This window comes from Epinephelus lanceolatus, chromosome 16, assembly GCF_041903045.1.
Source record: "Epinephelus lanceolatus isolate andai-2023 chromosome 16, ASM4190304v1, whole genome shotgun sequence".
Lineage (NCBI taxonomy): Eukaryota > Metazoa > Chordata > Actinopteri > Perciformes > Serranidae > Epinephelus > Epinephelus lanceolatus.
The window spans coordinates 36,568,119-36,582,500 of NC_135749.1; the positions used below are offsets into that span (position 1 = coordinate 36,568,119).

Genomic DNA, 14,382 nt, shown 5'->3' on the forward strand with positions numbered 1-14,382 from the left:
ACTTGCATCGTTCATTTTGGCAAACCATACAGTTTGAGTAACCATGGAGGAGACTCCGTGGAGGTGTGAGAACATGAACATGACAGTGGAAAAGAAGGAGTAATTGATGGAGTTGTGGAGTGAACAAGAGTTGGTGTTTAACTCAGCATGTATCTGATCCACCAAAGAGCACTTATTTGACTGAGAGATCTTAATTTTTGAAACAGCTCTCCTCTCATTCCCACTAAAACAACACAGCTAACTAATCGAGGCTGGTAGCAAGTTGAGGCGACAAATCCAAATGTAAAGTTTGTACACAAATACAGTTTATATTTGTGGATTAGCCTATATTGATTCTGAATTGAAAAGGAGACTGTTGACATATGACACTGTTTTTTTTGCATTTCTGGATTTATGTGTTTTTGTAGACACGCAAGGAGTTGTTAATATGTCACATTTCCTAAAAGGAGTTTAGTGTAGTATTTTCCACCAGGAAGAGGATGGGAAATAATCTCATATCCCAGCACTATGCTATATTGTTAAAGAATGGCTGCAGCTCCACTTGTACTCTCCTCCTCCTGATTTGTGCTTGATATGATTGCATTACACTAGGTTAATTGATAACTCTAAATTGTCCGTATGTGTGAATGTGAGTGTGAATGGTTGTCTGTCTCTATGTGTCAGCCCTGCGATAGTCTGGCGACCTGTCCAGGGTGTACCCTGCCTCTCGCCCGATGTCAGCTGAGATAGGCTCCAGCCCCCCTGCGACCCTCAAGAGGATGAAGCGGTTAGAAGATGAATGAATGAATGAATGATTGCATTACCTGTGACAAGGGAAGTCGAATTGGGAGGGGCAGGGGCTCTTGCGTCTTGCAGAATTAAAACTCAAATGCAGTTGGTGGTGGTTACAACAAGCTTTTAATTTAGAGTTCATTCCTTGGTCTGAATTCAAAGACTAAAATTAGAATGACAAAACAGGAAAAAAAGTCTTACAAAAAGGACACTTATCTAGTCAGAGGCCAAAAGGGCATCTATCTATGCATGTGTTTGTCAAAAGTTATCTAAGTGTAGTCTTGCAAATAGTGACACTGCAAGATTCCCAATCTTTGCAAAATCCTATAGTGTCTGACTAAAAACTCAGATTGTCTTCAGATGTGAGAGGACGTAACACTTCAGTCTTAAAAAAGTCTTTATAAAGTCTTTCAGTTTATGGTAGGCATAAGACAATCAGACTTGGAGCGAGTGGGAATGTGTTGGTATATGTCTGCAGGGCTGATGATGATGAAAATGGAAACAGGTGTGTCAGTGGGAGGGGACATCAGGTGACCAGGAGTAGCAAGACAGTCTGAGGGCATCTATGGATGGTTCAAGGATGGCAGATCTGGGGAGTCAGAGGAGAGAACATGGCTGGGGAAAGTGAAGAGGGGCTGGAGACAGGGACAGAGAGCCAGACAAAACAACTAACCAGTGAGAAAAGCCTCACAATACTAGGAGCTAAATCCAGTTAAACTGACTGGTGACTACCCTGCTAGCTAACAAATACAACATGTAGAGAATACTGCTTTTGATGGAGGTAAGCGAGCATGTCTTCCCTGCCTTCAGTCTTCATGCTAATTTATGCTAAGGTAAACACACCCTGAGCCTACTGTATATCTGTACCCATCTGGACTCAGAAAGATAAAACTGACATTTAGTTGCTATACTAAATACAGTACCAAAAAGGCCTAGCTAAAAATGCATCATTCCCTGTTAGTGCAAAACAGAAGTACAGGAAGTACTCTATGCAGTTAGCTAGTAGTATGGAATTCATGTGCAGCATTCTGATCTCAGGAGCAAATGTGAAACATTGCATAAGTAGTGTGCTAAGGACACACATAAGACAGTATAAGTGGGACATTCTGATATTCCCCTTTACTTTTTGTTTTACAGATCTGGATCACAGCAAAGGAGCAAGGAGTGAAAGCAGCCACTTTCTTCTGGCCTTGGTACTTAAGTTAGTATACTGGAATATTTTTCAATAGCTTCAGACACTGAAAGCTGCACTGCACTGGTAACTTACAAACCTTAAAACAGCTGTGGATACTGATATTGTTATTGTTATTATTATGGGTTATTGTGTGTTTATGATGTCAATATCCACTGCAAAATTTTTTTTAAGAGCTGAATTTCCAATATATAATTTATGGTATACAGTAGTGCATAATATATGATGTATACTTGGTGGAGTTGTCATCGTAGATCCTGTTCTGTTGTGTTATTGGTGGACCTTCAACGGTAACTTTGGTATTTTTCAACTTGGACCACATTATCCCATGTTTTTGTGTCTGAGTGACTAATGGAGACATTTGAAAAAAATAACAACTGGTCAACATTATGGGAAGGATATGGAAAGGATCCCTACAGAGATCGACCTTTCGCTAAAGTATGACATTCCTTTTGTTTAACCAGAAACCTGAAATCACTTTTGGCAAACCTACCAGACTTCATTTAAATAAACAGTAATTTGACAGTGTATAGAGCCAGCATAGTTTCACATCTACTGGGTGAAAAAATAGTTAATTTCAACCAAACCAGAGTTGGTGATTGTTGGAACACTGGAAAGATGAACAAAGGCAGTTTTTTTTATTTTTTTATTTTGTGTCTGTGTACTTTGACTGAAGTGTGTTTTATGACGATAACATTACTGTAAATGAAGTCTGGTGGGTTTGGCGATAGAGATTTTAGAGCTGTTTCTGGTTAAACTTACAGAATTCTACTCTTTAACAAAATGATCTCATTCTATGATGTAATCAGACATTTATAATAATAATCTGAGCCTGTTGGTGGCAAAAACAAACACTTTTGGTAGACCTACACTGACGATGCACAATTGCTCATCAAGGCTCGGACATACTTTCCACCGTGGACAGGTGCGGTCACTCAGTCGTGCCCAGGCTTCTATTTATATTACAATTAAGGGGCCCGCATCAGCCACCAGTAATAAACAGAATGGCTGGGAGGTGAGGTTACCATCGTCCTACTGCCAGTGTTGTATGTGACTGAAACTAAGAAGATACTGCTGGGTCCGGGGTCAATGTCTGTCAAATATTGAAATTAAAACTAATTTCTGTGGTGCAGTGGCTGCGGCTGACTCAACCACAGTGTTTTGTGTGGAACCAGAGAATGGAGCATGCACCACTGGCACGCTACACGTTAAGTCTGTTTGGTCACAGAAAATGGGCTGCATACGGATTTCTGCACAGGGATCTGTGTGGAGGACATGGGTGGATGATGACAATTATGTCATGTGGACTCTCACAGACATGCAGATCCTTGAGACATGTGGAGGCTGAAACTATGACATGGCCCTTGACATTCTACAGCGCTCTCACTCAATATTGAACACTTGTTGTTTCCACTCGTCACTTAGACACATCCATAGGAAAATTCTGTACTAGTTGAAAAATAACAAAGTCACCCTTCATCATTAAGTCTTGTATTGTAGCTCACGAGTTAAAAAATTTGCTTATGATAATAACACTTCAAATGTTGGAGAATCCAAGCCTGTTTACGCACTGACAAAAATGTTATATAGATGATTACACAGTTTGGTCTGAGCAAAACAAACGTGAAAAATTTAAGGGAGCTAAATCAATGGCCTTTTAAACTTCACTTTGTAGGTGTCTGAAACAAATGTAGAACAGAGAGATACTTTAAAACCAGCCAAAATCTAATGTTTACACTGATGAGGACTCATTCAAAAACCCGGTGTACGTGTTAAAGTTTTCAGTCCACTTAAGCAGTCTCAGTCTGTTTTCTGAACTTTGAAATGCCAAAAAAAAAAGTCTACAATCAATCAATCAATGATTATTTTTAATTGTTTCAATATGATTCTTTTAAAGTTGATTGGTTTAAACAGAGTTTTTATTTCCAATTTACCAAAGTAAACAAGCAGTGATAGAAATATGGTTTCTCAGAAAAAAACATAAAGAGGCTTTTCTCCTTACTTCAGCTGAATGACAGCACAGACAGATTGGTTTCAGAAAACATTTGCATATCGATGACATAATGATCACGAGGGCAACATCCTGAGGCTGACTGACAATGGATTCAAGCATGCACAGACACAGAACAATATCCTCACACACACCGTCACAACAGAGACCATTGGAGACTCAAACACCAGCCTGTTCAAGCGCTGAAAAATAAAAAAACACTGAAGGCTGAGTGGTAAAAGACAGACATCAGACTGGATTTTATATATTAATATTATTGATATTGATTGCAATTAGGCTTATATTTATTGCACTAAATGTGTTTGTGTTTGTCAGAGGACATGTTGAACACAGACAGTTTTAAAGATAGATCAGCTCCCCCCTTTCCCCCTTTTTGTTCATAAAGACGGGTGGTTCTATGAACCTAGGAAGTCCTGTGAAAGATGTGTAATTAATAATAATAACTAAAAAAATAATAATAATTTCATTTTTCCTACTTCTTCATCATCATTCACCATGTTTTGCTTCCAGGGTGATTCCTCTGGAGAGGAGGATTTTGACCATCCTGGGTTGGCTGCACCTGCCTGATGCTGAGAGGTGTGTCTTTCCATTCTTGGGACTTGACTTGGGATTTTTTTAGACATGAATGTATGTATTCAATGTTCTGAAAAACATATCTTTCTGACTGGATTTTTGTAAACCCAGGTTTTCTCATGGTACAAACTTTGACTTTTAGAAGGAGAAAAAATTCTGGTGAAACAAATAAATGTTGAAAGTCCAGTTAAAAATTGTGAAAATACTGGGAGGGGAGCCAGAGGGAACTGAGACTTTTGACAATTTCTTCCAGTGTTTTGGCATTGATGGACTTATATCATGTCATACCTAACAAGTTACCTTGAAAAGACTGTAGGCTGCCCTAATTGTAATACCAGCACAACTGCAAGATGCAGCCATGAAACTTTACAGGTGTGTAGTTGAGCGCACAATGAAGGCCGAGTTCAAAAATGGGTATGGTCCGAGCAAAGGGGCTGAAGAGTGGTAGGGGATAGGAAGTAGGGAAGGGGCCATTTGCCCCACACTTTATGACCCTGGCCCACATTTGTTTTAAGTTGCAGATTGCTGTATCATGGCTGGGGTGATTCCAGTGAAAGATGATCTATAGTTTTAAATACAACTTGTCCTTCCATTGTTTACAGTACTGATAGCACCGTCTCCCACAAGGAGGATATCTATCTCCTTCACCTCTATCACAGATTCTCTGGTCTTGTCCTGTATATTAGTATCATGTTTTTCCTTTATGAGTGAGATCATTTTTTTATTCCCTGCTTCCCAGTCATGAAATTGCTTTCCGGCTCGTTCAGACTTAGTGCAGACAGTGGTTGATATTTGTTTTTGAGCCAAATGCCCGGCAATGCTGTATTTCTTCCTGTGATACCACAATTTGTTTTTCTGATTCTGTTCCATTTGTTACTTAGCACTTTAAAAAGTTTCAGGAAAGACACTGTAACATCTAGGGATGTCCCGTTCCAGCTTTTTCACTTCCGATCCGATACCGATATTACAGCCTTGAGTTTTGGCCAATACCGATCCGATCCAAGTGTGTATTATACATATTCACTTATTTTGTTGTCAGTCATGTTAGAAAAGGTTTGATCAAGCAATATTACTCTATCAAGAACAACTACTTAATCAGGTTAGTTAGAATGATCCACAACAGTTAGTATGAGAAACTGACCTGTTTATTGTTAACAGGGTTAAATAAACAAACTTTAAACTTGAACCTTTCCTTTTCAGTTATTTTAGTAGTCAGTGCCAGCCTGGTGCACAGGCACACAATATTGTACAACTGTTTAAACAAGCAATAGTCCATCCATGGCTCCAATTTTACTAATTGTGCCCAAAACAATGCCATCAGTGCTCTTTACTTAAACAGTAAGAGTGTAAACCAAATAAAAATATCACTCTCAAAAAAACAGAGCAGAAAACAAATAGTCAGTTAACTAAATTGACCGCTACTCTTCCAACCCTTCCCTCCGTGTGTGTCTGCGGCATGGTCTGCCGTCTGCATGCTGGCCTGGTGGATTGATAGTAAGAGCTGGAGCTGCCACTGGAATGGACTGCTTGAATCACAGGGCGCTGGGCTGGCCGGAAAACCTGGATCGGATTCTGTGAAAAACTGGATCGGAGTTCTTGGATCGGCATTTTTCCATGCAGTCCGATCCGATGCCGATGCCCGTTTTTTGCTAATATCGGCGGCCGATACCGATCCGAATATCGGATCGGGACATCCCTAGTATCATCCAGGTTTAGGATATTTGAGGTAACATTATGGTTAACACTACTTTGATCAGTGGTGGCAAACATAGCTGTCTAACCATTGGTTGTCATGGGGAGTATCCCATGAAGCCCTTTCTCATCTTCCATTGTAAAAATTCTCATCTGTAGCACAGCAGTTTCCTGTAGATATATCCAACAGTTTTGGCATGATGAGCCTCTTGTGGATTTTGCAGGATTCAACACACACTTGTCACACAGAGATTGTCCATGCTGCAGCTCCTGCTGGTCTGAGCTTTCCCCTGCCATGGCTCTGTGTATGTGTCAGTATCTAGAGTTTCTTCTGAAGAAATAGCAGACAGTCCCAGGGTGGTAAGGGGTACGAAGTAGGGAAGGTGGCCATTTTCGCCCCTGGCTCACATTTGCTTTAAATTGCAGATTGCTGTATCCCAGCTTGAGTGATCCCAAGGCAAGATGACCTATAAATACAACTTGGACTTTTACTTTATGTCAAAGATCTCAGCAATGAGTTGTTAGTCTCAAATAGATTTATATAAGAAATGCTGTATGTTTTATATGTAGTTAGGCGTGTCTGAGGGTTGGTAAGTGTCTTTTCAAGACTTGAAGATAAAGGTTATTTTAGTGTTGAGTAGATGCTGGGTCAGCGAAGGGGTCATGAGCTGATAAGTGTTTTTATAGTGCAGTGAAGCTGAGGGTTAGTAGGTGTTTTTGTTTCTCAGTTCAGTGTGAGATGAGATGAGATGCTTACACCAGAAACAACACGCTCAGCAAAGGATTTAATCTTGTTCAAAATGGTCTCACACTTGGATGATTTTTGAATTAAAAATCATAAATAAATTGTCTATGTTGTCTATCCTCAGACCGTACGTTTACGCCGTTCACTCGGAGCAGCCTGATACCTTCGGACATCGTCTGGGTCCGCTCAGCAGTGAGGTGAGTGTGACACCTGTGGGTTGAGAAGTGAAAAAACAAATAAAGGTCTCGGTTATTTCTTTATTTATCCTGTTTTTATGCCTCTGTGCTGGTGATAGCCGTAACTGGAGGCATCATGTTTTCAGATTGTCTGTCCATTCATCCATCCGTCCATCTGTTTCTGTCTGTCCCTCCGTCCGTTCCAGTCTGATGAATGCAATATCTTAAACATATCTTTAGCCAATTTAATCAAATGTGGCACAAATGTCCACTCGGACTCAATGATGAATTGATTTGATTTTGGTAGTCAAAGGTCAAAGGTCACTGTGACCTTGTTTGAAATTCTTTAGTGGGAATGACCTTGCGTCCATCTCATTCTCTTAAACATCTCATTCCTTTCTTCAAAAACATCCTTTTGGACTCAATGAACTGATTAGAATTTGGTGGTCAAAGATCACTCTGGCCTTGACCAGACCTCATTCTCGTGAACATGATATCTGAAGAAGGCTGTGAAGGAGTTTCCCTAAATTTGGCTCAAAGGTCCACTTGGACTGAAGAATGAACTGATTAGATTTTGGTGGCTGAAGGTCAAGGCCAGTGTGACCTCATAAAATATGTTTTTGGCCATTACTCAACGTCACATCTCAGGAGCAGAAGGGAAGACATTTGGTCAGATACTGAATTGGTGGCAATGGCTGAAGATCCTCTGTGCTGTCAGGCTGAAGATGTGAAGAATTTATGTGTTCACAGACATGGATGTAAACTGTAACTGCAACTTGAGTGGTTTGCAGAGGCATACAACCCCAAGGTGGTAATTCTAGTTTCTCTTGTCTACAGTTGGATAACCCTCTGAGGGAGATGGATAACATCATTGGTCAGCTGATGAACGGTCTAAAGCAGATGAACCTGCATCGCTGCGTCAACGTCATCATCGTAGGAGACCATGGTATGACTGCCATGTAACATTTGATGTTATATCTCTTTTCTATAGTTAAATCTGTTTATTTAAAGCTGAATGAATAACAAAGAGGATGACTTACAAAATCAAATACAAGGGCTACAAATACAGATAAACCCAAAAAACAACATCATTATGTTAGTTATTACTGAGTAATACTGACTGTGCTTGGGCTTATAATAATCTCACCCACCTGTGGTTGACACCACAGTGGCTACACCCATTATCAATATACAGTCTATTCAATACTTTGAAGAGCAAAAAGTCTCATTCACCTCCAGTGTATTTTCAGTGGGAGCAGCAGGTTCAGATTTTGGCACGTAAAAATGAATCAGCATCAGCATGAACAGAAAATGAGGTGAAAAAAAAGTTCGTATGTAATCTGTGTTATTTTTAGGTGAACCAACCCTTTCACTAATAATAACAACTGACACCATGGCTGTCTTCTCTGTCTGACTGTCAGGTATGGAGGAGACCCACTGTGACCGGACAGAGTTTCTTAGCAGCTACCCGCTCAACATCGACGAGATTACACTGATCCCCGGCTCACTGGGCAGAATACGACCCCGCGACCCCAAATCCACTACATGTAAGAAGAGACTGATTGGTTTTAGCACTAGATTGGATCAGATTTTCAGACATTTAAAAAAGAAATAAAATGGGCTTCATTTTGATATTATTCTTTCTTTTCAGATGACCCAAAAGTTGTGGTCGCAAACCTCACTGTGAGTGCCACCATACAGACATAAACTAAACCATTTTTCCTGCCATTTTTCAAACTGTCCAGTGTGACAGAGAGAAAGAGAGGTCAGATCAGTCACTACCTTTGTTGTTTCAGTGTAAAATGCCGACTCAGCACTTCAAGCCGTACCTGAAGCAGCATTTACCCAAGAGGCTTCACTATGCTAACAACCGCAGGATCGAGGAAGTCCAGCTGCTGATGGAGAGGAAGTGGCACATCGCCAGGTAACCTGAGACGTGCTTATTAATGTGACAGTTTAATATGTATAAATCATTACCATACTGATTCTGAGAAATGATTGTGCCAGGAATCTTTATACTGTCACCAACACAAGCACACAGTAAGCCCACTCGTTTATTCTGTGTGGTGTTATTTGACAGTTTACTTCATCAGGTAAGAAAAAAACAATGCTTGATGGTATTTAATACATATTAGACATTGTAGCTCAAATAACTGAACCATATTCATTTGATTTTCAAATAAGTGTTCTTTCAAGTTAGTGAAGTAAAGATGAAGTGGCACTTAAATCCAGTGGTGCCGGCAGGATTATATTTCATAGTGCACACAGGGACTGCCCTCCCGCCCACTTGTAGGGTACCATGAACACGTAGGTTTCCCACGCACGGACATACGCAGTGTACTCAGCAAGCGAGCAAGAGATTAACATTAACATTTCTAACACAACAGCACCTTATAACTCTGATTAGCCTACAACGTGCATTTCAGAGACAAGCCAACAGACCTGACAACAGCAGCCAGCAAAATAACAGAATACAATATAATATACTGAATATACAGTACAGGCCAAAAGTTTGGACACACCCTCTCATTCAATGCGTTTTCTTTATTTTCATGACTATTTACATTGTAGATTCTCACTGAAGGCATCAAAACTATGAATGAACACATGTGGAGTTATGTACTTAACAAAAAAAGGTGAAATAACTGAAAACATGTTTTATATTCTAGTTTCTTCAAAATAGCCACCCTTTGCTCTGATTACTGCTTTGCACACTCTTGGCATTCTCTCGATGAGCTTCAAGAGGTAGTCACCTGAAATGGTTTTCCAACAGTCTTGAAGGAGTTCCCAGAGGTGTTTAGCACTTGTTGGCCCCTTTGCCTTCACTCTGCGGTCCAGCTCACCCCAAACCATCTGGATTGGGTTCAGGTCCGGTGACTGTGGAGGCCAGGTCATCTGCCGCAGCACTCCATCACTCTCCTTCTTGGTCAAATAGCCCTTACACAGCCTGGAGGTGTGTTTGGGGTCATTGTCCTGTTGAAAAATAAATGATCGTCCAACTAAACGCAAACCGGATGGGATGGCATGTCGCTGCAGGATGCTGTGGTAGCCATGCTGGTTCAGTGTGCCTTCAATTTTGAATAAATCCCCATCAGTGTCACCAGCAAAACACCCCCACACCATCACACCTCCTCCTCCATGCTTCACAGTGGGAACCAGGCATGTGGAATCCATCCGTTCATCTTTTCTGCGTCTCACAAAGACACGGCAGTTGGAACCAAAGATCTCAAATTTGGACTCATCAGACCAAAGCACAGATTTCCACTGGTCTAATGTCCATTCCTTGTGTTTCTTGGCCCAAACAAATCTCTTCTGCTTGTTGCCTCTCCTTAGCAGTGGTTTCCTAGCAGCTATTTGACCATGAAGGCCTGATTGGCGCAGTCTCCTCTTAACAGTTGCTCTAGAGATGGGTCTGCTGCTAGAACTCTGTGTGGCATTCATCTGGTCTCTGATCTGACCTGCTGTTAACTTGCGATTTCTGAGGCTGGTGACTCGGATGAACTTATCCTCAGAAGCAGAGGTGACTCTTGGTCTTCCTTTCCTGGGTCGGTCCTCATGTGTGCCAGTTTCGTTGTAGCGCTTGATGGTTTTTGCGACTCCACTTGGGGACACATTTAAAGTTTTTGCAATTTTCCGGACTGACTGACCTTCATTTCTTAAAGTAATGATGGCCACTGGTTTTTCTTTAGTTAGCTGATTGGTTCTTGCCATAATATGAATTTTAACAGTTGTCCAATAGGGCTGTCGGCTGTGTATTAACCTGACTTCTGCACAACACAACTGATGGTCCCAACCCCATTGATAAAGCAAGAAATTCCACTAATTAACCCTGATAAGGCACACCTGTGAAGTGGAAACCATTTCAGGTGACTACCTCTTGAAGCTCATGGAGAGAATGCCAAGAGTGTGCAAAGCAGTAATCAGAGCAAAGGGTGGCTATTTTGAAGAAACTAGAATATAAAACATGTTTTCAGTTATTTCACCTTTTTTTGTTAAGTACATAACTCCACATGTGTTCATTCATAGTTTTGATGCCTTCAGTGAGAATCTACAATGTAAATAGTCATGAAAATAAAGAAAACGCATTGAATGAGAAGGTGTGTCCAAACTTTTGGCCTGTACTGTAGCCCAGAGAAACATACAGGCATTTAGCAGACAAAAGATTCCCTCATTTAGCAGCAGCATCACACAGTAACAACACAGCTTCAGCATCAACAAAATATACAGCAACAATATGTAACACGAAGCCCAAACCAAGCTGCTACAATTAACAATAAAAAGATGATAAAATGAAGTAGTGTTCCTACCTATTTGAAGTTCATTGTATTTCTCCCTGTTGCATCAAACTCCTGCAGAATGGCCTCTGCATCAATTCCAATATCATGATGATCGCAGGGCTCATCGCTTTGCAAAGCTGGTGGATCCTGGACATGTAGCTGGCTGCTAGCCTCTGTCGTTGTAACGTTAATGCTAGCAGCAATAACGTCAGCAGACTCGATGCTCGCATTGCTGCACTCTGCATACTCTTCGCTGCTGAGGCTTGTTTGCGTTCTTATTTCAAAATCCTGAAAAATGCTCAGTTGTTTTCGTTTGCTCATTTCTAACTACTTTTGCTTGTTAACACACAAGATAAGTAACACAATATTGTTAGCATCACTACTGAGCTCCAGAAATGTTTATCATACACTGATCTCTGGCCCGTGATGTGTGCACCAATCATCAGCATCCAAATGTATGTGTCATAGTGAGTGGACACCAGAACATGCATCTCAGGCACATTCATCGGTAAAAAAGAGCCCAAAGACACAATCTGCTGCATTTGTCACAATTTTATTTTCAAGATAGGATGATAAATCATTGAAAAAAATGTGCGCGCAGTGCAAACAGGTTTACAGCTGCCAGCACCACTGCTTTAATCATCCCAATGAAGATGTATTTTAAGAAATCTCTATAGTTTTTGTAATGTTGGAGAGTGTCCTTAATAATTTTCATGTTTCAAAGGTCCAGTGTGTAAGATTTAGGGGCAGAAATGTAGTATAATATTCATGACTATGTTCTCTTTCATTGATATAAAACCCCCAGGAAACTAAGAATCTTTGTGTATTTGTTACCTTTGAATGAGCCATTGATGTCTACATACAGAGGGGGTCCTCTTCTACAGAGTCCGCCATGCTTCCACAGTAGCCCAGAGCAGTCAAACCAAACACTGGCTGTATATCGGGCCATTCTCATGTTTGCGTTTTCACACCGGCCTCCATGGTTCTCTTACATGCTTGGCGCCTGTTCTGCAACCTCACTACCAGATGCCACTGAATTCTACATACTGCACCTTTAAACTGAGTTGAAGGATTGTGTGGTCTGTTGAGGGGTTAATGGAGATTTCCTGAAATATTTGGTTAAAGTGAAAAATGTCCTGTCATCATAATAAACCCATGGCAAAAGACATTTGCCCGACAGTGTTAGACTTTAAGATTTGGGAGTTGTTATATTAAACTTCTTAAAGAAAGGCTGCAGAAGGTTTTGATAGTTGGAAAAAACGTACTTTTGTTTTTGCTTTAGGAAAATGCCCGAAAAATTGAGGACTCGGTGTGGTTTCTTTGGTGACCACGGCTTTGACAACAAGATTACCAGCATGAGGGTACTGTGTTGATTTAAAGTCTCCTTAAATTACTATCTCTTTTTGTCTCCTGTATTATTAACTGTGATATAATCACATTGTATAACACACCTCTGACAGTAACATATTGTTTTTACCTGATGTCTCTGTAGCATACACAATGATTTTTCTTTTATTGTAGTTCCAACCACTGAGAACCAGGCATATGTAAACCAGTGATTTAGAGGAGAACCATTTTTCCTCAGGGTTTAATGTGTTATTTTTTTCACACAGACCATATTCGTGGGTCATGGACCGAGCTTCAAGTTCCAGAAAAGCGTGCCAGAGTTTGAAAATATAGAATTATACAACGTCATGTGTGGTGAGAATATAACTTTCTTTTTTTTAAATTGGTCATCAGTGATGCACCTTGGGTCATATAAGGCCACTTTACAGGTCATGTTTTCATGTGTGATGTGTCAAGAGAGCTCTGAAACCTTTTTTACAGCTATACAACAAACTTTTATCTCCTGTTCAAATACACTTCTGATATTTTTATCGACAAACTGACCCTGCTGTCTCTCCTTCTTTCTCTCTGTGTCGCAGACTTGTTAGGGTTGAAGCCGGCCCCTAACAATGGGACATACGGCAGCTTGAACGACATGCTGAAAGATCCTCCACACCAACCCAGCATGCCAGAGGAAGTGACACTGCCGTCACCAGCGTCAGACTCTGATGCCACTGTGACCAGTGACCTGGGCTGCAGCTGTGACGATGAGGTCAGAGGACAGTGATGTCACAAAAAAATAATCTCTAACCCTTTCAGTTGTATTTTACAATGGGGTATTGGTGCCATTGTAGGTTAAAAACAAAGAAAAATGGAAGCAAAAGAGGGAAAGAAAATTCCCAGGAAAATGTCAGATTTACTGAGAGTAAAGTGGTAAATTTTTAAGACAAAACTTAAATATTCTATAAAATTAAAGTGGTAAGTGTAAAAGAAAAAACTTGGATATTCTCTTTGTTTAAAGAGGTAAATTTATTTTTAAAAAATGGATATTCTCTGAGATAAAGTGTTAAATTTTCCGGAAAAAACTTGAATACTCTCTGAGATTAAAGTGGTGCATTTGAGAAAAATTTGAAGTGGTAAATTTTACAGATAAAAACTTGAATATTCCTTGAAATTAAAGAGGTATATTTAAAGGAAAAAAAATGGATATTCTCTGAAATTAAAGTGGCATTTTTTAAGACAAAATTTGGATATTCCCTGAAAATAAAGTGGTACATTTATAAGAAAAAAACTTGGATATCCTGTGAAATTAAAGTGGTACATTTATTTTGAAAAATGGATATTCTCTGAGATAAAATGGTAAATTTATGAGAAAAAAAGGATATTGTTTGAAACTGAAGTGGTACTTTTATAAGAAAAGTTTGGATATTCTGTCATATTAAAGTGGTACATTTATAAAAAAGAAAAAGAAAAAACAATGGATATTCTCTGAAATTAAAGTGGCAAATTTTTAAGAAAAAAAAATTCTCTGAGGTCTAAGTGGTAAATTTATTGCCAGAAAGTCATGTGATGTAGCAATTAAAGCAATAAAGTCCACATAGGGTCAATGAATGGGTCAG

At 40.0% G+C, this 14,382-nt stretch overlaps 1 protein-coding gene across 1 annotated transcript in view; it reads left to right on the forward strand.

Moving 5' to 3' along the window:
- enpp2l (ectonucleotide pyrophosphatase/phosphodiesterase 2-like) overlaps window positions 1–14,382 on the forward strand; it is an 85,414-nt gene that overhangs the window by 19,319 nt on the left and 51,713 nt on the right. The window contains exons 9-18 of the mRNA XM_033637624.2: window positions 1,909–1,964; window positions 4,485–4,550; window positions 7,109–7,181; window positions 7,998–8,106; window positions 8,582–8,707; window positions 8,812–8,843; window positions 8,957–9,084; window positions 12,720–12,798; window positions 13,051–13,138; window positions 13,363–13,535. Of these exons, the coding sequence (XP_033493515.1) occupies window positions 1,909–1,964; window positions 4,485–4,550; window positions 7,109–7,181; window positions 7,998–8,106; window positions 8,582–8,707; window positions 8,812–8,843; window positions 8,957–9,084; window positions 12,720–12,798; window positions 13,051–13,138; window positions 13,363–13,535 (930 nt within the window). The remainder of the gene's footprint in view (window positions 1–1,908; window positions 1,965–4,484; window positions 4,551–7,108; window positions 7,182–7,997; window positions 8,107–8,581; window positions 8,708–8,811; window positions 8,844–8,956; window positions 9,085–12,719; window positions 12,799–13,050; window positions 13,139–13,362; window positions 13,536–14,382) is intronic.